The 25512-nt window shown below is 50.7% G+C and overlaps 9 protein-coding genes across 9 annotated transcripts, besides 1 other annotated feature; 6 read left to right on the top strand and 3 right to left on the bottom strand.

Annotated features, from left to right (window-relative positions):
- Positions 1–53: 53 nt before the first annotated feature.
- Positions 54–644, top strand: NFIA_084000 (MAPEG family protein; the record flags this gene model as incomplete). Its single annotated transcript, XM_001260344.1, has 3 exons — positions 54–85; positions 151–286; positions 357–644. The coding sequence occupies 3 exons, from the start codon at positions 54–56 to the stop codon at positions 642–644; spliced, it is 456 nt and encodes a 151-aa protein (XP_001260345.1).
- Positions 645–1074: 430 nt separating this feature from the next.
- Positions 1075–1979, top strand: pyrG (orotidine-5'-phosphate decarboxylase pyrG; the record flags this gene model as incomplete). The annotated part of the gene is made up of 2 exons (XM_001260343.1): positions 1075–1231; positions 1300–1979. 2 exons carry the CDS (start codon positions 1075–1077, stop codon positions 1977–1979), a joined length of 837 nt encoding a protein of 278 aa, XP_001260344.1.
- Positions 1980–3084: 1105 nt separating this feature from the next.
- Positions 3085–4952, top strand: NFIA_083980 (allantoate permease family MFS transporter; the record flags this gene model as incomplete). The annotated part of the gene is made up of 8 exons (XM_001260342.1): positions 3085–3292; positions 3347–3442; positions 3488–3632; positions 3681–3741; positions 3798–4217; positions 4265–4613; positions 4663–4843; positions 4901–4952. The coding sequence occupies 8 exons, from the start codon at positions 3085–3087 to the stop codon at positions 4950–4952; spliced, it is 1512 nt and encodes a 503-aa protein (XP_001260343.1).
- Positions 4953–9154: 4202 nt separating this feature from the next.
- Positions 9155–10411, top strand: NFIA_083970 (uncharacterized protein; the record flags this gene model as incomplete). Its single annotated transcript, XM_001260341.1, has 1 exon — positions 9155–10411. The coding sequence occupies one exon, from the start codon at positions 9155–9157 to the stop codon at positions 10409–10411; it is 1257 nt and encodes a 418-aa protein (XP_001260342.1).
- A 348-nt stretch (positions 10412–10759) lies between these two features.
- On the bottom strand, positions 10760–11450 carry NFIA_083960 (snoRNA-binding rRNA-processing protein IMP3; the record flags this gene model as incomplete). The annotated part of the gene is made up of 3 exons (XM_001260340.1): positions 10760–10933; positions 10997–11357; positions 11419–11450. 3 exons carry the CDS (start codon positions 11448–11450, stop codon positions 10760–10762), a joined length of 567 nt encoding a protein of 188 aa, XP_001260341.1.
- A 1785-nt stretch (positions 11451–13235) lies between these two features.
- On the bottom strand, positions 13236–14558 carry NFIA_083950 (putative DnaJ domain protein; the record flags this gene model as incomplete). The annotated part of the gene is made up of 2 exons (XM_001260339.1): positions 13236–14325; positions 14395–14558. The coding sequence occupies 2 exons, from the start codon at positions 14556–14558 to the stop codon at positions 13236–13238; spliced, it is 1254 nt and encodes a 417-aa protein (XP_001260340.1).
- A 555-nt stretch (positions 14559–15113) lies between these two features.
- NFIA_083940 (uncharacterized protein) lies at positions 15114–17386 on the bottom strand (the record flags this gene model as incomplete). The annotated part of the gene is made up of 2 exons (XM_001260338.1): positions 15114–16936; positions 16990–17386. 2 exons carry the CDS (start codon positions 17384–17386, stop codon positions 15114–15116), a joined length of 2220 nt encoding a protein of 739 aa, XP_001260339.1.
- A 3098-nt stretch (positions 17387–20484) lies between these two features.
- Positions 20485–20520: a microsatellite.
- A 478-nt stretch (positions 20521–20998) lies between these two features.
- Positions 20999–23110, top strand: NFIA_083930 (NAD-dependent malic enzyme; the record flags this gene model as incomplete). Its single annotated transcript, XM_001260337.1, has 6 exons — positions 20999–21075; positions 21146–21252; positions 21312–21424; positions 21480–21558; positions 21630–21978; positions 22039–23110. The coding sequence occupies 6 exons, from the start codon at positions 20999–21001 to the stop codon at positions 23108–23110; spliced, it is 1797 nt and encodes a 598-aa protein (XP_001260338.1).
- A 785-nt stretch (positions 23111–23895) lies between these two features.
- On the top strand, positions 23896–25485 carry NFIA_083920 (NADH:flavin oxidoreductase/NADH oxidase family protein; the record flags this gene model as incomplete). Its single annotated transcript, XM_001260336.1, has 7 exons — positions 23896–23964; positions 24011–24116; positions 24181–24600; positions 24651–24670; positions 24721–24957; positions 25019–25366; positions 25420–25485. The coding sequence occupies 7 exons, from the start codon at positions 23896–23898 to the stop codon at positions 25483–25485; spliced, it is 1266 nt and encodes a 421-aa protein (XP_001260337.1).
- Positions 25486–25512: the final 27 nt, after the last annotated feature.

Below are 25512 nucleotides of genomic sequence, written 5' to 3'. Positions count from 1 at the left end.
AATAGTATTTTTTTCAAGTTATATCAGATTATCCTATTATTCTCTCCGTCGAAATGGTTGCTATCGTTGTACCAGAAAACTACGGGTATGTCCTCCACTGTGTCGAAGTCAGAAAAACAATCGATAATATGAAGCTCATTGAAATGCCAGTGCCGTCGTCGCTGTTGCCCTGGGAGCTATTCCAGTGCTTAGCTTCATTCATGGAAGCATCGTGACCGGTCTTCGGAAGGATGCCAAGGTCCCCTATCCGCACACCTATGCGACTGTTGAGCAATGCAAGTCAAATGTGCGCATACCTTGAACTTGTTTTTTTATGCCGCTATGTGAAGATTATGAATGCTGAAGTCATGATGCAGGCCAAAGCCGAGCAATTCAACTGCGCGCAGCGGGCCCACGCTAACTACCTCGAGAATATGCCTCAAACAATGCTCTTCACTCTCTTCGCGGGTCTGAAATACCCTCACCTGGCAACAGCAATTGGCGCTTCATGGCTGTTTTTCCGAACTCTCTACTTGTACGGCTATGTGTATTCGGGTAAGCCACAGGGCAAGGGAAGAATGCTGGGAGGTTTCTTCTGGTTTTCTCAAGGCGCTCTGTGGGCTCTGAGTGTGTTTGGTGTTGCCAAAGATATGATCTCTTACTGAATTTGAGAGTCATTCTGCATCTCACGAAATATGTATATATATATATGTACGATAAACTTCCGTAGGTTACCAGTAATTGACCAACGTGTTATCTTCTACAGCTCTACGGTCTAACCCCAAACTTCTAGCTGTACCTGACTACAGAGTAGCTTAATCGTGGCTGACCCCACAGCCGGAGGCGGAGGAATACAGCACCGACGTGTCGGTCTCCATCCAGATTGATACGCAATTTTTACGCGGGAAAAGACCGAGATAGAAGTACGACTCTAAATATAGTCCCCGAGCGGCTTCCTTTGAGAATAATTGAGATTTGATTCTCAAGCAATTGGTTTGGCTGGGTTAACCGCAATTGGATAATATACCACATTGCTCGGCTTCATCGTTTCTTCAATTACCATCATACCCCGCATATACCCCTCCATCGCCGACGATGTCTTCCAAGTCGCAATTGACTTATGCTGCTCGAGCCAGCAAGCACCCCAATCCTTTGGCAAAGAGGCTCTTTGAGATTGCCGAAGCAAAGAAGACAAACGTTACCGTCTCTGCTGATGTGACGACTACCCGAGAACTCCTGGACCTCGCTGACCGTACGGAAGCTGTTGGATCCATTACACATCGTGTCTAGAAATGGACTAATCAACTTTTGATGATACAGATCTCGGTCCCTACATCGCCGTCATCAAGACACACATCGATATCCTCACCGATTTCAGCGTCGACACTATCAATGGCCTGAATGTGCTGGCTCAAAAGCACAACTTTTTGATCTTCGAGGACCGCAAATTCATCGACATCGGCAATACCGTCCAGAAGCAATACCACGGCGGTGCTCTGAGGATCTCCGAATGGGCCCACATTATCAACTGCAGCGTTCTCCCCGGCGAGGGCATCGTCGAGGCTCTGGCCCAGACCGCATCTGCGCAAGACTTCCCCTACGGTCCTGAGAGAGGACTGTTGATCCTGGCAGAGATGACCTCCAAGGGATCGCTGGCTACGGGCGAATATACCAAGGCATCAGTTGACTACGCTCGCAAATACAAGAACTTCGTTATGGGTTTCGTGTCGACGCGGGCCCTGACGGAGGTGCAGTCGGATGTGTCTTCAGCCTCGGAGGATGAAGATTTCGTGGTCTTCACGACGGGTGTGAACCTCTCTTCCAAAGGAGATAAGCTTGGACAGCAATACCAGACTCCTGCATCGGCCATTGGACGAGGTGCCGACTTTATCATCGCCGGTCGAGGCATCTACGCTGCTCCCGACCCGGTTGAGGCCGCACGGCGGTACCAGAAGGAAGGTTGGGAAGCTTATATGGCCAGAGTGGGCGGCAAGTCATGATTTCCTCTTGGAGCAAAAGTGTAGTACCAGAACGAGTCATATGGAGGAAGGCTGCATACATTGTGCCTGTCATTAAACGATGAGCTCCTCCGTACTGGCCCTTGTAATGCCATGTTTTCCGCCCCCAATTGTCAAGATTTTCTTGCTGAACTCCTGGCTGTCATCCGGCCAGTAAGATAAGCTTCACCAGAGACGCCAAGGCTTTATCTATGTAGCTGATAAGCAAAGTGGGTTGATAGCTTAATACGGAAGGTCCCTTTGGCAAGTCAACCAGCGCATAGGAGATAACAGTTTTGCATCATACATCGATGCCTCATTCAGACAGGATAAGTCCCTCAAGTCATCGATTGACCTAGATCTGGTGCCGACAATACCTCTCGATGATACCTCGATTGGGACAGCGCACGCCGCACGCATTGACGCCTTCCAATCAAATCCGTCTTTGGTGATCGACAGTCCAGGACCATCTTCTCCAAGTCGCCCAGACTCACGGTGTTACGGTGGCGCGCTATGGCTTTCCTTGCCGGTCAAGCTCCGCTCATTAGACAGCGGAGAAGGAGGGGGAATCGATAGGGAATAATAGTATCTAGGTAGAGTACTCCAACCAAAGATACGCGGATCAACACCCCGGCATTTGTTAGTATACCCCAACCTCGTTTAGGTATCCTCTTCCTTCATCCATCATTATCATGATTTGTCTAAGTGCATCCCTAGATCCAGTCGATTAATTCGATAAATGGATGCGTGCACTCCGGAACGCGTGATTGGCTCGTCGCGTGTTCTCCTCAGTTCCCTCATTCCCCCCACGTTACATTGACAACGGAATAGCCTATGGTCCTGTCCGATAAGCTTGCTCCATCGCCTCCACTACGTCAAGTGGAGTATCAGACATGAGCCCTACCCCAGATATCGCCTGCTTATCGCTGGTCGCTTTGTCATGCTAGTACAGATCACATCGGCAATTCAGATAGCAGATGGTGCCATTGTCTTTCCGACAGATGAGGGGAAGGATATGAATAGCCCCCAAGTCCCCATACCTTCTTCCTTGATTTCATCTTTCAACTCCTCATTCCCTTTCCGACCTGCGACACTCCTCATCTTCAAAATGGCCGAGGAAAAGGCTCCCCAACCCACCATGGATCCGAAGTTGGAGAAGCACGCCCATGATGCGGATGAGGCGATGAAGGCCTTTGAGGGTTTAGAGGGCGAGTCTATTACCCTCGATGAAGAAACGAACAAAAGACTTTTGAAGATTATTGACTGGCATATGATGCCGATCATGTGCGTTGTGTATGGGATGAACTATTTGGATAGTATGGGCCAACGGATTATTCGCGAACAGTATAACAAGAACTAACGGCTGCTAGAAACTACCTTGTCGTATGCTAGTGTCATGGGAATCAAGAAGGATATCAATTTGAAGGGCGATGATTATCAATGGTTGGGGAGTTTATTCTACTTTGGTAAGTGCGCCGAATATAGTAGTGATTTGTCTCTAACAATTACAGGCTACTTGGCATGGGAATATCCGACTAGTCGGCTTCTCCAGCGTTTACCCCTAGGGAAATACTCTGCAGCTTGTATCATCATCTGGGGCACCATCTTGTCCTGCTTTGCTGCTGTCAGCAACTTCTCAGGGGCCGTTGCAATTCGGTAGGGACAGGTCATACTCCTCCTCAGCGGCAAATGCTGACTGCATAGATTCTTCTTGGGTGTTTTTGAAGCTTCCGTCACCCCCGGCTTTGCTCTGTTGACTTCCCAGGTAAGATAGCCGCTTTCGACCTGCTGAGATAATTCCACTCTAATACTGTGCTGCAGTGGTACACCAAGCAAGAACAGAACAGCCGAGTCAATATATGGTTCAGCTTCAACGGCTGGGGCCAGATTTTTGGCGGCTTAGTAGCATACGGCATCGCAGTTGGTACTGCGAAGAATGGTTCGGCCATCGAGCCATGGAAGATTGTGTTCCTGTTCACAGGGCTGCTCACGGTGGCCTTGGGTGTGATCTTCTTGTGGGTCGTTCCTGACAGTCAGCTCAACGCCCGCTGGTTGAAGAAAGAAGACCGGATCCTGGCCGTGGCGCGTGTCAAGGTCAACCAGCAAGGTATCGGCAACAAACATTTCAAGCTCTACCAGGTGAAGGAGGCACTCATGGACCCAATGACCTGGGCTTTCTTCTTTTACGCACTCATTGCAGATATCCCTAACGGCGGGATCACCAACTTCTTCAGTCAAATGGTGAGTGTGCACCTTGATTCTTCTGTTGCTCTTCTGACGATCATTAGATTTCCAGCTTCGGTTACACCGCGGAGCAAAGTCTCTTGTACGGTACCCCTGGGGGCGCCGTCGAGGTGGTCGCACTTCTGCTGAACGGATATGTGGGCCAAATCACCGGACAACGTATCCTCTGCAGTACCGGCGGTCTCATCACCTCGATCATCGGAATGGTCCTCATCGTTGCCCTGCCATTGTCGAACAACGTTGGCCGTCTGATAGGTTACTACATGACCCAAGCGAGCCCGACGCCATTTGTGGCACTCTTGTCTCTAGTGTCTTCCAACATCGCCGGCTACACCAAGAAGACCACCGTGGCTGCGCTGTACCTGATCGGTTACTGTGCGGGAAACATCATCGGTAAGATATCCTCATTTTCATTGCGAAAATGGTACTAAAGCATGGATAGGTCCTCAAATCTTCCGCCCCAAGGATGCACCCCGATACGTACCCGCCGAGATCACCATTATCGTCTGCTGGGGCGTTTGCCTGCTGCTGCTTGTCTTTATCTGGTGGTGGTACAACAAGGAGAACAAGCGGAAGGCTCTCATCCGGGCATCGCCGGACTACGTGAGTCTAGAGAATCAAGCGTGAGTTCTCCGTTGACTGTTCTTCTGCCATGTATCCGCTGACATTGATCGAATCAGGTTCCTCGATTTGACGGACGGAGAGAATCATGACTTCATTTATGCGCTGTAGCTCTAATTCCGTTGACGTATATATTCCATAATTATGTTTGGAAGGTCAATGCTATGTTTCTATATGGCTGCGTGGGTCGCATTGGCAACAACAGATCACGGTTTTCTGAGCCTTTAGTCAGGGTGTGGATTGTATACAGTCCCATTATACAAAGTAGTACTCCAAACGTAGGCTGATATAACCCGACACACATAAGAGATCTCCCATCGCATACATGCAATAATACATTCCCATCCTATCCAATCTCTCTCCTCAACGTTGTAAGCCATCGAGAAGGAACAGTTTCAACAACCTTCCTCAAAGCATATATATATAAGAAGTGAATTCGTACCGCACACACCTTTGTTTTCTCTATATTAGTTAGTATCAAGCATCTACAAGAGCAGCTAGCAAGTAAGCAAGCATACCTCATCGAGACCTTCAAGACCGAAGGTCATAATCATAATCCATCGCCAGAGGAAGTTTTGCTTGTCTCCAGACATATATATACTAAAGGTATACACAACGGACACTGTACCCATGGAAGACTATCTCCGTTAGTATCATTCGCAGATATCTACATACGCAGACAGTGTAGGTAAGTATACCTTGTCACCAAACACCAAGGTCCTTCAGGACATAGACAAGGACAAGGTCGAGTCGAAAAGGTATCTATCTATCGTCAGCTAATTCACCACACAAAGACACAAGACACAAAGGCTCAAAACGCAAGACTTACTTTTCGAATTGAAAATAAAGAGACTCGTTACCAGAACGCACACAACGCATCTGATAACCCAGGCCCGTTCCCAGCCACCCAACCAAGGGCCCGTTTATGTCGCTAGAGCTAGAGGCATATTCGGTTTGGTATGCCCTGGTTAGTATTTTTGGTTTTGACAGCTGATTTCGTTTGTTTGATTGTTTTTCTCTGACTTGATTTTTCTTTTGGTTGTTGATTGTTGATTGGTGGGGGCTGATGTTTGGATTGGGGAGGAAGGCAGGGAGATGTGAAGTACTGGGAGGCAGGTGCAGCAGGGCGATAGGAAGGGAAAGGTAGAGTGTGTAAATTGGTATTATATGGCAATAAATGCTTCGAGAGAGGGCAGAGGGGAGAGCAGTGCAAGGAGGGAAGCAGACAAGGGAAGGTCGACTCGAACTTCCACCAGAGGCAGTCGCTCAGAGTCACCTGTAGAGAGGGAGAGAGTTGTAAGAAGAAAGAAGGAAAGAGCAAGGAGGCATGGTAAGAGGGGTATTTATACCTGTGGTTCTTCGCTAAACAGCTAGCAGGTCTCAAGCGAGCTGGCGTCGACGTTCGTCATTCACTATCATTGACTGTATATGGTCAAGAGGTTGGAGAGACACTACACAAGGATTTTGCTGGGGAGTTGCTACCACGACAGAGTACAAAAATGAGCCAATACTGGAGTCTGGTTCTGGTTCAGTAAGACAATGGGCTTTGTTTGCAGGCAGCAGGGGAGATACAGTCTTGTTTCCGTGGTTGATGGGTTTGAGATGACTCTATTTCTGGTGAATCTCGCGCACGGCATCTACCTCGTTCCTGAGAGATGATAGAGTGTCATTATTTGCAAATAACTCGACAACTGTCTTCTATGACTGCACAGCTTGTAGAATGAGGGCCCATCAAATACCGGGGTCTGAAGGCTGGGAATCAGTATGGTATACTACAAGATAAATCTTATGAAAAGCTCGGTGAAATGTCAGAATCACAATCAGTCAAGTATACTCTGAGACACTTAGGAAACGGACCTGACTAGGACTTATTTTATTAGACATTTTTTACTGCTAGAGACAAAGGAAGCATCGAACAAAGGCTCCAAGGAACTGGCCGCCGAGTAGATTGATAATCCATTGTTTTCAAATCTTTGTACAACGACATCAAAAGAACTTCATTGAGAGCTATGAACAAACCCACAAGGCTTCTGGACGGCTTTCAGAAGAGTATTATATTTCAAGTACTACTTCAAGACGTATATAGTCATCAGGAGTATCTAGTCGCAATATGCTACCTATGCGTGGACATGAAATGACTCGCTATCTCTACGAACTGCTGAGCGCAAAAATGGATATTCCTTCACCAACATGCTCTATTGGACGTTTAACTCGGTAAGTCTGAGCATTTTGTGCACTGTAAGCGTCTCTACTATGAGCCACCTAGATATAACATACAGTGACTACCAGGTGATGTAACAAGTAAACAGAATGGAGCTACCATATACTAATTGACCGTTTTGACGTCCATCTCTATGGTGGCTGACAGCCCGATCCCTGGCACTCCACCACCTGGGAATAGATGAAGGCTACGCATGCTGGTCCATAGAAATAAGAGGGAATAAAGTGATTCTTAGATGTCGAGTCCAAAGGAAGCAGCGTCTCTGAGACTTGAAGGGTCTGCTTTATTCATATGGCGGAACCTTCTATGGAAGAACAACAATTCTCTTGTTCTCTCCACAAGATGTCCTCGAGACTGCACTGTCTGGAATTATCAAAGTCTACTTAGGTGGCTTGAAGTATCTGCTGCGCCTGATCATGCACTACACGCATGGCAGCAGGCATTAGAACAGATAACCATCCTGCAAACTCAAATGAACTGCCATATATTTACCAGCCTGGTTCAATGCACATGAACGACTACGATCCCGCGTGTCATAGCGCAGCCAAGCAACCCTATTCAAGCAACCATGATAGCATGAGAGTTTTGGTTGGTTCTCAAAAGCCAGTGTCGACATGGATTGGAAGTCTAATCGGACATGAACCTGATTGAGCTGTGGTTGCCAGCTACTTTACCCTTGTTGGGGAGTCGGCCAATTAATCAAGGAATCGGAATCAAAGACTGTGTCCAGTCGTTGATATGATCAGTATCAAAACTGGATCAACCCTCATATTCAGGATTTGTCTGTGAACACCAACAGATGAGAAGTCCAGGTTGACCGCCTTGCAAAAAGAATAGAAACGGCGGTCAACTGTGTCAACCAATGGTTGCTAGAAGGAGGGGCAGATGACCCGTTGAGCAACCGCGGATGGAGGAAAGTCCATGCGCAGGAGTGGGCGTAGTGGGGGCAAGTCAGGTGGAGACCAGCGGCATTCTGCCCAAGAACATTGTCTTGTACCAGTCCCTTGCTTTTGCAGGTAATCAAAGGAGACTTCAGTTGTAGGAGTGTTTTCTATTCTTGTACCTCTCGTAATCCATACTCAAAGTACAACTTGCAAATGACGTAGTCATCCAGGGTCAACATCCTCTGATGCCGACACTGCATGAAAGAATCTCCCATGTTTCTTTTGGTTCCTGAAAAGAACCATGCAGGGGGTCAGGGACAAGGGATCTAGACTCACCTTAGAGAAGACGGGTGGATTCCGCTTTCTTCTAATGAGGTATCCATACTCTGTATGTAATGATGGTAATGGCAGACGGACGAACCCCGCAGCTCTTCTTTGCTTAAGCCTTCCTCTTGAGTCTTTCCAACCTGTTCTCAGGCGACCTTTTCAGTCCTCTCGGTCATTAGGGCGTTAGCGCCGGCAACAATCCCGCGACAATCTTTGCTGGATTCATTTGTTGATGAATGATATCAACCAAAATGGGTCCTCTATTGCCGCTATGGAGATAGAACTAGATACTCACACCACGATGATCGTCTCTGTTGGCAACTTGGCACCGTTGGGCGCCTACAGTCGGTGAAGAGAATTCTTTCCTCGTCTCCTGCAAGTATTTAGTTTCCAGTACCGACCGACTTACTTTCTGAAAGAATCAAGGATGAGGTTTCGTCTGGGAATTTCTCCCTAACTTGAGACAGTTCTTTCGTTGGTTTCAGGTTTCTATTTTCGACATCATTATCATTATCATTACTGTCTTTTTTCTGCAACATTTCATTCTTTATTGTCTTCCTGATCAACGGGCTGATCATTCATCATGAGTCCCTTTCAATGATCCTCCCGTGATTTGCCCCTCTCTTCTTTGATCTTCCCCTCCTTGAACCCTAACTTTATCCTACCGATTGGCTGCGTGATGCAAAAGAAGGGAATCTGATTCATTCATATAACCTTGGGATCAACACATTCGTCAGCGGCACAAAGACTTGTCTTTAAGTCGATGGTCTTTTGATCCTTTGCCTCTGACTGGTGCCATTTGACGGCAAAGCACATGTGAATCTTTGCCGTCCCATTTACCTTTGCTCTTCCCACCTGATGTTGAGGTAGCGACTGGGAGCATGGCCGCCTCGTTCACATGCCATGGAGCTATACTGCCCAGCGGCAATGCCCATATGAGCCACTCTCATCACGGAAGCCACTCGATCCATGTAGACGAAGCTACCCTCGCTTCCTCTATCACAACCACTACCTCGACTTCTACAATAAGTCCTTCTACTACATTCGCTCTCACTCCTGGCTATGATCAACCTGCTTCGTATCTGGCAGTCTCAACTGTGCCATCCCTCAATATCACTACAAGAGCTACCTCGCCCTGCTTAAGCGATATCTCAGAGTCCAAGACCTTTTACAGTACCGTAGAGGTCACTGAGATTTGTGCGGATGCATGCGACTCGCCTACAGCTTTGGACTTGACGTCGAATGATTGCTTGGACCAGATGGAAAACAGCTTGACGCATGCAGTCGGACAACCAGATACGGCGACGGCGACGCCTTCAACCCCTGCTTCGAATAGCCATCGCACGCCTAAAAGGAAACGAACAGTATCGCCGCCGTCCTCTGCAAAATCTCCTGAGCACCTTCGCTCCACATCCCGAAGTACTCGCCGGTCCACACCGACAAGCCGCCGCAGTTCTTTGCATTCGCACCGACGTGCAGCAACTACATCGCTTACACCGTCCATCGTCGATCGAAAGGATCCAGTGGCAAAGCGTGAGGATCTTCTGGCCCTCCATCGCGAGTCCTGCCGACTATTCCAGGATAACGAATTACCACAATCCTGCTTGCAGGAAAGACAATCCCCCCCGGCAGCCCTTCCTTATATGACATCTTGCGCACGCCGAGCATCTTCTGAATTCAGTTCACCGCCAGCTTCGCCGATTGCATACACCCGTTTCTCCACTTCAGCTCGAGAACCTGGGCTGGACACCAGCCTGAGCCCCGATCATCCGACTTATGTACCCGCCGCCGATTCAATAGCCGACGGCGCTCCAAAACAGGTGACGTCGACGGTGATCGACTGGACATCACCATCTACTCGCAGGCGAGAATACGAGAAAATCGATCGAGCCAGCAACGGTGTCCGCGGATTCTGGCGACGAGTGGCACCCCGGTGGTGCCAATTCGGGGACAATCGCATGCCGTTCTTCGAAGAAGGGAAGAACGGCAAGGGCAACTATGAGGGCAGCGTCCGGAGGTTTCGAATGGACTTGCCTGACGAGCCGGCCGATGAGACGGCGAACAGATCCCGTAGAGGCCTGAAGTTCAAGAAGAAGTTGATCGTCCACGGATTTACCCCTCGGCGGAGTACATGTTAGTCTCTGAGTTGCGTCTCGATCTTTTCATATTGCGTCTTGTTTAGCGTGCTGCTTGTCGCTGGCGATGTGGTGCAGCAATGATACCACGATGATTACACTGAACGACCTGCCTGGTTTCGTGTTTTGCTGTGGACCCAGTTTATACGGGTGTAGACTTGAGATTGTGATACCCTGCCACCATGGCCTTTTCTTTATCCTAGTCTTAGCATATCAAGCATATCATATATTTCGAAATGGTTTTAATGAACGTGCACTTTTCTAAATGTCCAGTAAAGTACGTAACACCAACGCCATGCAATGCAATATATGGGTATCGATAGAGCGCACAGCCATAAGCCCAGGCAGCAACTACAACAGTTCAAAATCATCCAGGTTATCCCTGTAGCGCATGATATTGCGCTTGATCTTGCTGCTATCCACCCAGGTGATATGATCCTCCATATTGCGCGTAACCAGATACGCCGGGTCCGTGACAACCTCCGGCCCACAGCGCACATGTCCCTGCTCGATATACGTCACAGCCTATCAAGTCAGCACCCACCTCTTTTTTTTTCAGTCAGAAAGGAAGAAAAAAGGAAAACATACAGCCTTGATTGTCTCCACCATCCCCGTCCTAACCATCACAACAGCTAACCTCCTCCTACAAAACGCCGAAACCGTCACCTCGCGCTCCACCCTTGACAACCCCGCCCCTTGCTCGCGCGACTGCTTCAGCAATCCCATCCGCCACAGCTTATCCAGGACCTCGGACTCGAGCTTCTTGCGCAGCGGGTCCGAGTCCGGGTCCAGCTGGGAGAGCTTGTGGGCGAGTTGGCGGAGGGAGCCGGCGAGCGCGTTGTAGGACTTGTAGTCTGTATCGTTTTGGAGGTGGTAGCGTTGCCGGATTTGGTGTTCGCGGTGGCCGCCGTCGGATTTGTAGTTTATGAAGTCGACCTTTCGGAGGAGTCTATCATATCTTTGTTAGTAACTTGCTTCTGGGTGCTGGGTGGAGAGGGAGGGGAACGGACTTTTTCTCGTGGTATTTGAGTTGGCGGACCATTTTGAGGATTTATGCTAGCTGTTCCTTTGAAAAAGGGAGTGGTTGGCGAGTGCGATTTGATGATGGTTCGTCGTGGTGAGGATAAAAATTCTATGGATGAAAGGCGGTGTGTGGTTCTGCTGGAGGTTTGGTGCACTGTGCAAACTGTGCAAACTGCACATGCGATTCTGGACCGGCTGTCGGGTTTCTATTCCTATTTGGGATTAGTGTTATTTGCCTGGCATTGCTGCTGTTGAATTAAGCCATAACCATAACCAGTTAGCGGAGTATCTTCAGGAAGTACTCCGTAGTCTTTACTATATCACCGCTCAGGCGTATTGGGCGTTACAATGTTGATCATATGGTGGACAAACCACTAATTCTACGCCCTAGGACTAAGGTTTAGTATGGGATATACTCCCCAAAGCCAGAGATGTAACTATCATTTCTCAGTAATGACATTTGGCAAACGTGTGCTATCCACATCAAGGGCATAATGCAAACGCCCAGAATGATCATTTACGACTGACCCAGGCTCCGCAAAGTTGCCGCAGGAATAACAAGGGATCCCCTCACAGAGCTCGAAACTATCCCCGCGACCAGGTTCCGAAATGACGATCCTTTTGTTGTCGCCATCGCCGAAGCTTGTCATCAAATCGCCAAACGAAAACGTGGTTTGGTCTGTCCCAGAACCCTTTTCCGGATCTTGATCTTGATCCGCTGCAATTCACCACCGGGACCAATCGTACTAATGACTATCTTGTCGCTGGCGATGAGAGGAATCTGGCAGCCATGACTTGCGCCCCTGTAATAGACGACAAACCAAGTTCGGCTCGTTGGAAAGCCATGTACCATTTCCGACGTGATACCAGTAGGAGTTCAGATAGCCCCGTCGGCTTATGAAGAAACTGTACCCGGACAATCAGTCATCGTCCACGTTGACAGCAGCCTGTTGAGCGATGACTCTCCACTGAGGCCCTGCGCGGCCGCCCATCAGATTTTGATTTTGCCAATCAAATCATGGAGAACAATGCCTTTGGCAGTGTTGCCGGAATCATTTTTGCCGGAAAGAACAAAATGCAGTGTCGCGCCATTGAATGGTGTGAGCTCGCTCGATACTGAACCGTGGGGTGACCGTCCCGGCGCCCTGGTGAAGCCTTTTTCTCAGAGGTCCTGTATTGCTTCCAGACCCTTGAGTACGTTGATTATTGAGCTGCTGTCCCCAGGCGACAGATTGAAGAGTACCCGTTCATCTTTCAAAACATCTTCCCCGGAGGAATCCCGGTTGCCAATGGATGAGATGTCTGCTATGCAGCAGCTCAGCGAACAACCAAAATCAAGGAACATATCCGGCAGATATTGAATTATCAGAAAGCCTGCAGAAGCTGTATTAGGATGCTGGTTAAGGCGGGGTATTTGATGGGGTATCCTTGAAGGGTAAGTGGAGGAACGATGGATATGCGGTCCAAGGGCTCTCCTCGCAGCAGGAGAGGGAGCGTGAGGGGTTTCGTCGTCATTGGGAGGCTTTTTGATTAAGAGTGCTGGTGAGATATTGTTTAGTTGACAGGCATCAGTTTAGAGTCTCCACACTGCGCGGGCAACACATCTCCTGACCTATGGTCTCGGAGCTGCTTTGTCTCGTTTTATAGGCTCGTCGCCGGAGATCGTTAGGACGGAGCTGGCGGGACGACGGGGACCCTGGGGACTGCATTTTGAGTCACAGAATACTAAATACTGTAGGTCAGCTGTTTGGAGACTTTTATCATTCTCGTCTAGTCTATCAGAGATGTACAGAAATAAAGAAGATTATAATTCATCTTTGCCCTCTGAAGGCATAGGCCGGCCACTGTCCTTGCCAAGATCGACCCCGTGCTTCTTGCGCCATTTCTCCCACATGGCCCAGAAGTCCTTCTCCATCCCGCTCTCCATCTGGTCCGGCAGGATGACGGTGTACTCGACATACAGATTGCCCGGCTCCGAATCGTGGTCGTGGTGCTCGTGCAAATGACCCTCGGAGTAGAAGGGCATGCCCTCGCCCTTGACCGTCTCGACGGAAAGCGGCTGGACGACCTCGCCACGCTTGCGGCTCAGCTGCACGACATGCCCGTCCAGATGCGTGATGTTGCGCGTCCAATCGCCCATCCACGCCTCCCGCAACGACAGCACCTCCCTCCAGAACAGATGTCTGCCCTTGCGCCGGAAGAACGTGCCGTCGGTGCGGCGCGCCTCGTCGGCCGCCAGCTCGGGCTCCTTCTCCTCCAACACCAGTATCAGATCGCCCGCCACCCAGTCCGGGCTCTCGTCGCCCTCGTTCTCAAACACCAGCCGCGTCCCCTTGTCCATGCCCGGCTCCACCGTCGCAACCGTCTCCACCTCGCGCCGCACAACTCGCTGCCCCGCACATACAGGACACGGCTTCTTGATTGTCTTGCCCTGGCCGTGGCACGCGTCGCACGGCATCTGCACTTGCTGGTACATGCCCGGCGCAAGCATGTGCTTCTGGATCACCCGCCCGCGCCCACTGCACTTGGGGCACGTCACCACCTGCCGGTCCGCCGACCCCGTCCCCTCGCACGCATCGCAGATCTGCTGCTTCTCAATCCCAAACCGGATCTCCCGCCCCGTGTAGAAATCCCGCAGCGGCAGCCCTACGCGCATCTCCATGTCCGGTCCGCGTCGGTGGCCCGGCGCATGCCCGAAGTGTCCGCCGCCGCCGAAAAACCGCGAGAATAGATCGAAGGGGTCGTTCGCGGGGCGTCCTGCCGTCCCGCCCTGCCGGTGCTGCTCGATTCCCTCGTGTCCGTACTGGTCGTAGATTTTCCGTGTGGCAGGTGTAGAGAGGACATCGTACGCGTCTGCGATTTCGACGAATTTCTCCCGCGCCGTCTCGTCGCCTCTGCCGTCGTACTTGAATCAGCCTCCATTCCCTCTCTCCCGCTAGAGCCTTGGAGCGACAAAGACTTACGGATTCTTATCCGGATGGAATTTCTTGCTCAGCGTCCGGTACGCGCGCTTGATATCCCGCTCCGAGGCGGAGCGGTCCAACCCCAGGATCTTGTAGTAGTCTTCCTTGGCCAACGCCAGGACCAGACAAAGTGCGATCGCGAGCAGAATTGTAATTAGACGCATTGTGATGATTGGTACGCAAGCTGCATCACAGCTGCGCTTACACGTAGCAATTGGTCAACGATGTCTCAATGGTCAATGCCAAGGTGGTGTATTGTATCCCGAAGCAGGGGTATAGCTCATGAAGTAAAAACTAGACTTTGTGATGTGGTCTTAATGGAGTGGTCCGGAAGGCTTGAGGAAGTCTCGAGATCAGCAAAGAACTCAAGATGGAGTTGGTGCTGGGGTGGTTGTTTTGCGCTTGCCCTGGACTGATTGCGCGGTGTTTGGCCGGCCACTACTGATAAAGTCCGCGTTGATAGAGAAGCAGTAGCTGTTGATTAGGTGGCCGCAACGTGGAGGAAAATGGTTTGTCCGGTCACGTGATGGCAATTTGCCTGGTGTGAGGTATGGTTTAGACTAGATTGTGAAATGTTGAGTAATGGACAGAGTGATCAGATACATTAACTAGATTACAAGTATGGAATCGTAAAGAGGCGGTTGGACTGTCGCATCAAATGAACATTTGAACAAAGAATAGCACAATCACTCATAACTCGTGACAAAGTCGAATTAACACTAAGTACTTCCCCAAGACCGACCAACAACATCGAAAATCTCATTCCGCCATGTCCGTCCAAGACCCTGACTCTGATCTCCCTCCTCAATGGCCTCTTGAGCCCGCAATCCCTCCTCCTGCCACACTTTGACAATACTTCCAGGCGCATAGACGTCCTTGAAGACACCGCTCTTTGGGGCCTCGAAGCCGACCCGGGTTTCGACGTCCGACTCTGGCAGCCTCAACCGGGCCAGTACGGCCCGGACAAAGGTTGCCAGGTCTTGCGGATTGGCTATGCGCGCGGCCCGAAGTCGTTCTCGGGCGAATACCAGCTCCCGGTTGAGGGCAAAGGCCGCCTGGACAATGGACTCGGCGATCTTCTTCTCCAACACGCGGCGCACAAGATGCTTCAAGAAGGGCTTGGTCAGCCACAGGAGGAATTTCCACTTGCTCTTGTGTATTTTGTAGTCGAGCTTGTGGATGCGAACGCGCACACCGCGAAGGGTAAAGATCTGCTCCAGGCGTTCCCGCCCCACTTCCACATCGAGCGAAATGTCGATGCCCCGTCTGTCGAGATAGAAGCTGGCAATGCCTTCGTCTTTGATGCGGAACAATGGCCATGCATGAGTGCGAATCCAGTAGCCAAACTCGGAGGCACTGATGTTGAGGCCAAAGACCGTCGCAGTAAATGTGGTTTTGAGGTCAGTCGATGTTCTCTTTGAATGCTTCTTCAGAACGTCAATGTCGTTGCGCGTGGTGAGGTGCATGCGGTAGGGCAGGAACGACGAGAAATTGACAGTGTGACCGGGCTCAAGGATCAGGTTCTCAATCAACAGATCCATCTCTGGCGCGGAGATCTCCAGCCGCGGGATTGGGATGTACTGGATACTGCGAATGATAACGGGCAAGAAGATTTCTGCCATGTCTGATGGCAGCTGGCTTTTTCGGTCTTGGTAGCCATTCCATGCATCCCTGTAGATCTTGCGAGTCACGTCGACAAGTTTTGAGACTTGAGTGTCCTCAGGTACAGTCCGCAGTGTGCGCTTCGCCTGAGCTAGGAAGGCGTCGACGTCCCGACGCAGGGTAGTTTCGGCGCCGACATTCTTCGACTTCTCCTTCAGTTCGTCTACTTTTTGAGGAGCCTTGTCAAAGAACTTGGGGTCCGTCAACATTTCCTGGAGCGCCGCCCCAATCTCCGACATGAATTTCTCGAACTCTGGGTCTTTGTTGGCGTGCTTGATGACATCCTTGAATCTTTCCTCCAGATTCTTCCACTCTTCGGCATCTCCATAGGACTGAAGCAGCTTCCAAAACTGCTCCATTGCCTGTTTGAGATCTTCATTGACATCGACCTCTTCCTCGGCCGTGGAGACGACCTCTGAGGCGGCGTTGGCGTACAGTTGCGCATATCGCTGCACCATCTGTGACAGAGTGGCCACCGAGTCAGAATAATCCGATCGCTCTCGCAGCTTGATAACGGCCTGCTTGAGCCGATGCAGCAGCGTGTCTCGCTCTTGTCCCGTAAGATGCTCCTTCGCACTGTCAATGGCTTCTCGACCAGTGTCTTTCAGCCCATGCCCCGCAACCTCTGCGACTTGGGTGACTTCCTTGCGGAGTTCCTCACCCGACACGGCTCTACCGTCGTCCGCACCCGCGCCTTTAACTGCACCCCGTTCCTCTTCGGACGGCTTGAGCTTCTCTCCAACCTGCTTTGAGGTATCAGACAGAGCCAGCGCTGTGTCAGAGAAGATCTCCCGTCCAACGGTAGTGAGATCCTCGACAAAGAGACGAAAGTCGGCATTGGTGAGGAGCAGGCTGCCCACGGTGCGGAGACTGTCATATGCTGTTCAACGTTATTAGCACAGTGCCTTCGAATGAGATTGACAAGCGTCATACCTGCTTTGGTGTCTTGCCGAGCTTTGACCTGAGAAGCACGACGAGTAACCTCAGACGTATCTATCGACGCTCTAGACTTGGAGAGATGCCACAAGAATTCCTGCAGCTGGTCATCACCGTTCTTTTCGCGCAGGAATTCAATGAATATTTCAATCCAGAGGCGGCAGTCCCGGGCTAGCTGGCGGCCTACAGAGCCAATGTCTTGGTTGCGAGAGTTGAGAATATCCGAAGCCAGAAGCGTACGTAGATTGGCGATAGTCTGATCGGTGGATGGCATGTAACCCTCGGAAAGGGCACGGAGCATCTGATAGCTATGCAATTTCTGATGCAGACGACGCTGGCGTGAGGTATCATCGTCGTAGCGGGGCAGGAGTGGCTCCGTTTCTCCTCCAGGCATGATGACGGTGGTTGTGGTACTGGGGACCCCGCAGCTCGGTACTTTGTGTAAACTTGCAGCTAGGGATAAGGATCACCAGGCAGGAAGTGAGTGCCTTGTTGATGCTGAATTGATCAAGAGAACCGTTCCTGAGATGAATTGAGATGAAGGAGGATGTTCCAGCAGCTCTGCTAGGATGAGACAGGCCAAGGTTGTAAGATGTGCATCATGGAGTAGCTTTTCCTGTTCTGCTGTCAAGCATGGACAGCTCCTCTCACTCTTGCGTCACTCCAACCTTGGCGTCTTATCGCAGTCAGGTGATCTTATCACATGTTTATGAGTCGACATAACAGAATTGGATGAAAACACCTCATATTTGCTGATATAAACTATCCATCTATCTTCTGCCTTATTGAAACAAAAGCGACTGGTGGTCACATCCATCTAGAAAGTAGTTCATTCCCAACCACAATGCCAAGGGTCCATACGGGTAGAGAGTTGGAGCGACGTTCCTTATCTGACAGCAACGCTTATCGATAACTTATCGTTAGTCTAGAACAATGCGGAGATTCTTTTCTGTGGAGTACTCCGTCCTCTCTACTACCGCACCTACGGCATTTCATCGAACCAAGCCAGATCGAGGCGGACAGACCCTTGGGCTATGATACTAATATTGGTTCAGGAGCGACGTCAGATCTCACACTCAATTGTTGGTTTCCACATTGCTCATAGATGACTTCGAATCCATTCTATGAGAAAACCCAAGCTAAGTATCAACGTGTTCCCACAGTAGCACAAGAGCACGTTAGCAAGGTCTATAACATAGGATACCCAATTCACGAGCCAGATCATGGTGTATGAATTGCTATTGCAGTATATAGATGGACAAGAGACGGGTAGAATAACCCCTCCCGCATTGTATACGTGATGCTACTTCACGCAAAAAATTCATCAACACCTCAGTAGGCCTAACGTAGTCTGGGGAAAGAGGGTGTCTTGGGTCTCCACACCCAGCCACCGAGACTTTGGCGGTTAAGTCTGGGGTAACCTTCTTTCGTAGCCAGGCCTTGCAGTAGCTCAGAATAGATTGCTCCGTAATTCGTACCATATTTGCACCCTAGATACACCAGAGCTCAATCCGAGTCTCTCCGTACTCCGTATGGTGATGACGCACATATTGTTAAATGTTGTGTTACTGACGGGAGTGTAACTTCAGCCTTGTTGTACGTAACGAGAGTCAGGTGGCCGGCATCAGTTGTTGGGATTGCAATCTCAACCGTGCTGAGAGGAAATTCAACGGTCTCTGGTGTACGATGTATATATGATCACAATTTCCGTACGTCCCACGGAGTACCTGTAAGGACTTACGTAGTTGCTGGCAAAAGTCCAATAGCAGATGGAGGAATGATCATCGCAATGCTGGATGATCAAGCTTTATGATTCATGCCAGCAAATCTGGGGATATCCTTGTGGAGCATTCCTCCTCCCTCTGTGTAGGATTTTGAAATCGTTGATCTATCATCTTTCTGCAAGGAGTAATGAGCGATTTTCTGTCACTTAAATCGCTCATAGAATGACAGAGGCGTCTCGTATCCATCGTTAACTAAGTGTATGCATTTGAGAGACATCCGATCATCTCCAGTGATGAAGCGTTGATATACAACCATTACACAGAGTACAAAGGTACCACATAGACTGTGGCTGGTAAACTCGAATAAACAAAGCACCGCCACGAGGTTCTAAATCTGGCTCAGTAGCTCTGCATTAGTAATAGGAGCCAAGCTTGTTTTTGTCTGTAGCTGAAAGTAGTCAGGAACCTTTCCGTTGGGGTCACCCTGCACCGCCCAATAATTCCCTGTAGGATTGTGGCTTCTTCCGGTCGCCCCATCGGCCGGCCCCGGTCGGTGGGCGGCGCTAATCCCCTAGGGGTAATGCCCGGTCCTGTCCATCGGAATGGAGTTGGGGTCAGCAACGAAAAATCGCTCACTGACGGCTGCACTCCTTAATCTTCAGGGTGTCTGAGTTGCACAACCATCGAGCTGATGGCAATTGGCGCTATTCTCTCAATGCAGGAGCGAAATCTTCAAATCTGCGCAACATAACAGGGTCATCCTCATATTGCTTGTCATGTATTCAATCCGAGGAATAGAAGCATTGGAAAAGTATGAATTACTAAATCTAGACCTCACGATGACTAAAGCGAGCGAGCTCGGCCGTCGTCCGTTCCCGGGGCCGCGTCGGCTGCGGGGAGTTGCCTAGGGAGGCAAGCAGCGAAAAATAACCAAGTCCAGAAGCTTTCCTCAGGCAGTTAGGTAGAGAGCTCTACTATTAGGCTAATAATTGATGCCACATGAGCTCTAGGCTCCACCAGACCCTATGGTCGAGTCGGGTCCAGTGGACAGTTGCCCAACTTAGACTCATGTGTACACTGTAGTTTGAGTACTCGCGCGAGAAAAATGGCGCATCTGTTGCAGAAATGCTCCACTGCCTTGAATATCGGCATGCCTTGTCGGATACCGATCTTTCGGATACCTCCAGCATGAGTATGTCTACCCTAGTAAAAATATTAATGTTCTCTAGGTTATGATAGTATTCAAGAGGAATGAATATGAACCCGAGTTATTATTCTACTTGATTTATATCGTAGCAAAGAGTGATGTTGATAGCTGGTTGTAAACCTAGACTGGTTATGCGGAGAAGTCCACGAATCCCCTCATGAAATATTCGCTTATGCTCGACTATCTAAAGAACAGGATGATTCATGAATCTGTCCTTCTGACTAGGTACAATAGGAACGAGCGAGTGTATCAATGCCTTAGTTCCAACAAGTAGTTTTCACTCTCAATGTTGTAAAAGTACTCCGTCAGCCTTGCATGTCAAAACTAGCCGACGTACCCAAGTCTACTTCGTACATTGAGTCATATGGAGCGCTTTACATGTAAACTCTGTACGACGAAAGCAAACTCTGTAATGCGATGTATCCCTTCAACGATTCAACATTGCTCATCATGCTCATTCCTATTATTAATTGGCATCTCGTTGTTTCTTTACTTTCTCCGCATTTGTCGCAATTCGGAGGCACTTCCCGTTCTCCACTTCCGTTCAATTTTCTGTGACCCCCAACCCGATCCAATTCAATTCAACCCAATCCAATCATCCAAAAGCTTCGTATCCTCAATTCATGCCCACTTGTGAATTCAATTGACACGGTTCGCCGCCATGCAAACCGCTTTCCCCCCGAATATCCACCATTGCGATCCCGACCTCCCTGAGTGGTCCCCTCGTCCCCGAATATTCCCGACTGCTGAGTGAAGGAGTCATCGAACTAATCACCGCTCGCGCTCTGTTTCATAGCCTTCAAAACCTCCTTGTTGGAGATTTCCTACTAAGTATTTTTCTCCGAGTACTACTGCGACCAACAGGTGCTTGTGTCTTGACATCGGAATGTTTTGGGTGCCTCCTCAGGGGTCTCCAATGCTAGTGCGGACACATAAAAACAGACTGGCACCTGTGGCCATCTTGTCTCAGTCTTCTTTATTTTCTTTTTCATCTTCACCTCTCCGCTCTTCTGCCTCTGCCGTCGCCATTGCTACTCGCCATAGAAGCAGTCTTGCGTCGTCTCAGCGTTCCACAATGGCTCGATTTCCCTCCCATCAGAACCGTCCGGTCCATGCGACGCCGACCCCATACGTGAATCATGCTGCTTCTGTGTAAGTTTTCGGTCTGGTACAAACTATCTGGAAGGGCCCGATGCTAATTGACTCATTGTTGCATGCTTAGTGACCCAAATTACGATACTGCCAACCCTGCATACATTCGCAAATATCTCCGCACCTACGGACTGACTCCCCCGCGCGCGGAGTCATATGAAGTTCAGAAGACACGGTGTATGTCCACACAACAGAAACGTTCTGGCGTCTGCTGCGGGATCTAATTTTGAATATAGGTCTCGCTCAATTGGCCCTCAAGCAGACCGCCATAGACAAATTCCTCTACCTCAGCACCCTCCGCAAAAACAATGTCCACCTCTTTTACCGTTTAGTCACAGATCATCTCAAGGTACGGAAAAACAGAATTAGTCGCAAACAGCCGATCGAATGACTGACTTTGACAGGAATTGACCCCTTTGATTTACACACCTGTTGTCGGAGAAGCATGCCAAAAGTGGTCGGAAATTTACCAGCAGCCAGAAGGTGGGTCCAGACGTTTTCGCAATTTTCCTGCTAATGCATCGATCTGACGCTAACGACGTTCATTTGCCTAGGCATGTATCTGAGCTGGGAGGACCGCGGCAATCTGGCCGCAGTCATCGCCAACTGGCCGCAACCAAACGTTGAAATCACGTGCATCACCGATGGGTCCCGAATTCTCGGACTGGGAGATCTTGGCATCAACGGAATGGGCATTCCGATTGGTAAGCTCGCGCTGTATACTGCATGTGCGGGGATCCGTCCCGAGGCCACCCTGCCCTTGACTCTGGATCTGGGGACAAGCAACAAGGCTCTCCGGGAAGATCCGCTGTACATGGGTACACGCCGTGACAAGATCTCCCCCGAGGAGGAACGGGAATTCATGGATGAGTTGATGGCGGCTTTGACCGAGCGCTGGCCTGGGTATGTGGCTCCACCTCCCAACTCTTTCCGATGACACCGGACGCTAACGGAGGTAAACAGTATCGTCATTCAGTTTGAGGACTTCAAGAATCCCTTCCCCGCTTTGGAGCGGTATCGTGATGTTTACACATGCTTCAATGATGACATCCAGGGTACGGGTGCTGTCATCCTCGGCGGTGTCATCAACGCCGTGAAGCGTTCGGGACTTCCCTGCAAGGAGCACCGCGCCGTCTTCCTTGGTGCTGGAAGCGCTGGTGTCGGTGTGGCCAAGCAGATTGTTGCATTCTTCATGCGCGAGGGCATGACGGAAGATGAGGCCCGCTCCTGCTTCTACCTGGTCGACACCAAGGGTCTTGTCACCGCTGATCGGGGTGACAAGCTCGCCGATCATAAGGTGTACTTTGCTCGCACGGACAACAACGGCCAGCAGTTCAAGACCCTCGACGAGGTGGTTGATCATGTGAAGCCGACCATCCTCATGGGTCTGTCGACCCTCGGCGGCGTCTTCACCCCGGAGATCCTACGCAAGATGGCTGACTGGAACACCCACCCCATCATCTTCCCCCTGTCCAACCCCTCCTCCAAGTCAGAATGTGACTTTGAAAGCGCCATCACCCACACCGATGGCCGTGCCCTCTTCGCCTCCGGTTCCCCCTTCCAACCTTTCTCCTTCAAGAACTCCTCCGGAGAGACCCACACCTACTACCCCGGTCAGGGCAACAACATGTATGTCTTCCCCGGTATCGGTCTAGGCACTATCCTCTCCAAGGCGGTCAAGGTGACCGACGAGATGATCTACGCCTCCGGTGCAGCTCTCTCACAAGCTCTGACCGCCGAGGAGATCGACCTCGGTCTCCTCTACCCCGACTTGACCCGCATCCGTCAGGTTAGCATCGTCGTGGCCCGCAAGGTCATCCGCGCCGCACAGGATGCCGGCGTGGACCGTGAGACTTCTCTGCGCAGCATGGACGACGAGAACCTCGACGCATGGATCAAGGCTCGCATGTACGACCCTCACAGCGAAGTCCACGCTTTGGAGAGAGAAGTCGGCGCTCTTCTCTCGAATCTCGGGCCTGCATCTCCTGCCTTGAATGGCTATTATGAGGACCAGAGCAAGGATGCCAAGCTGTAGTCTTATCTTCCTTCATTTCTTGTCAGCCGGCATGAGATATTTACCACTGTCGCTGCTTGACTTCTTTGGTTCTACTTTTTCGTTCTTCCGGTTTTCATTTACGTCCCTGGTCATCCCAGGTTGTGGAGCGCTTTGATTTTTTTTTGCTTCGACTCTTGCATTGAAGGATGCCCCTGTGTTCCTGTATACCCTTTGCATATTGCTGATAATGACTTGCTTTTGGACCATGTTTGTTGGGATTGGGATTGGTTTCGGTACCGACGTTTACGTCAAAAGTTGATCAATCCAAAAATTTATGTCGGTCTCATAGTCTACTGTCCTCGAATTGATGAAGGAAATATCCTCTCCACACAGTTTTCATAAGTAACATCTGTCTACGGAGTAACATCTTCATGTCGGTAGAGTGGATCATGTGAAGTGGAGGCTCGGAGAGATTTATAGCCCGAAGGTACGGAGTGGAATTATGAGCATCACTAATCAGTCCATCGTTACGATCCGCATTACGATTTGTCAGCGAACCGAATTATCAACCTTAAGAATTAAGATGCAGAGCCAAGGTCAGGTACTGTGGCTACGTACTAGCTGGTGCCTATCGACTTTGCGTTCGCAACCTTTGTCTGGTTGGGAATAGGCTCGACTCGACCTCGGCCGTGCTTCTATCCGTTGCCGCGCCGTTCATCCTTCGGATCTATATAGTAAAAGCAGGAATCCTCCGTGGACATGGGTTTATTTCATTTTCCTCATCTGCGAGATATTGTTTCTCGAATTGATAGAGACCGATCACCATGTCTTCATCTCTAGGTGATGCTGTCAAGCTTCCATGCGGGCTGGTGTTCCCTAACCGCCTCGTCAAGGTAAGTTTCTGATGATAACAGTCATGAACATGACTGACCACTCCAGGCTGCAATGGCCGAGCTGTTGGCCGGCTCCGAACATACTCCTACACCCAAACTAATGGAAGTCTACAACCAATGGGGCAAAGGAGGATGGGGTGCCGTCCTCACGGGTATTTACTGGTAACCCCTTTTACTTCGACCAGGACATCCGCTAAGCAGTCGATCCTCTGGTAGGTAACGTCCAAGTCGACGTCAACCACCTCGGCAGTCCTCTCGACCCCGCCCTGCCAGGCGAGTACACTGGCAAAGAGTCCAACCCGGCGCTCGTCCAGACATGGGCCAAATACGCCGAAGCCAGCCAGCAGCACGGCGTCCCCTCCATCGTGCAGATCTGCCATCCGGGCCGGCAGTCGCTCCGCATCGCAGGCAAACGCGGTATCTTTGCGTCGACAATTGCGCCCAGCGCGATCCCCCTGCAGATGGGGGACGGACTGCTGGACCGGATCATCAGCCGGCTGGCGTTCCCTGCGCCGAGGGAGATGACGCAGCAGGATATTGATACCGTGACGAGGCAGTTTGTCGATACCGCGCGGCTGATGGCCGACGCGGGGTTTTCGGGGGTTGAGCTGCATGGTGCGCATGGGTATCTGATTGGTATGTTCTGCCGTTCTTCCGTTTCTGAGGCATTGCACTGATTGTAGCAGACCAGTTCTTGAATCCAAAGGTATACTTGCTCCTCTGACTCCGCGATGAAAGGTCGACCTAACCAGACAGACGAACCTACGCACCGATGCATACGGCGGCTCCGCCGAGAAGCGAGCCAAGTTCGTCCTCGACATCCTCTCCCAAACCCGCAAAGTCGTCCCCGCCACCTTCTGCATCGGCATCAAGTTCAACTCGGCAGACCACTCCTCCATCTCCTTCGAAGACACCATGACCCAGATCGGCCTGCTCGTCGACGCAGGCATCGACTTTCTCGAAGTAAGCGGCGGATCATACGAGGATCCCAGGGTACGTCCCACTCCCCCTCCCCAACCCTACCACACGGAACACAACCCTGACAAGAAAACAGATGATGGGCACCGACTCCCAACCCCAGCCGGAAAAGAGCCAGCGCACGCTCGCGCGCGAAGCCTTCTTCCTCGAATTCGCCCGCGAAACCCGCAAGCGTTTCCCTACCCTCATCCTCATGCTCACAGGCGGATTCCGCAGCCGCGCCGGCGCAGAGCACGCCCTGCGCGAGAACGCATGCGATCTGATCGGCATCGGCCGGCCCGCGGCCGTGGAACCGGCTTTCGCGAACCGGCTGCTGGACGAGAGTGTGCCTGCCGAGGAGGCCGAGATGCACTTGAGCAAGGTTAAGCCGCCGTTTTTGCTGAGTTTGCTGCCGATTAAGGCGGTTGGGGCGGGGTTGGAGAGTGTAAGTTTTGTCCCTCTGTCTGGGTGCTCTGATGCTAATGTTGGTTATTGTAGTCGTATTATGCGGGGCAGATCAAGCGGATAGGCGAGGGGCTGAAGACGTTTGCGCCGTCGTTGTGATGTAGACATATACCCGACTGGTTGCTC

This window comes from Aspergillus fischeri, genomic scaffold, assembly GCF_000149645.3.
Source record: "Aspergillus fischeri NRRL 181 1099437636264 genomic scaffold, whole genome shotgun sequence".
NCBI classification, from domain to species: domain Eukaryota; kingdom Fungi; phylum Ascomycota; class Eurotiomycetes; order Eurotiales; family Aspergillaceae; genus Aspergillus; species Aspergillus fischeri.
Note: the sequence above shows the minus strand (reverse complement) of the source record. Positions and strands in the feature narration are given on the sequence as shown.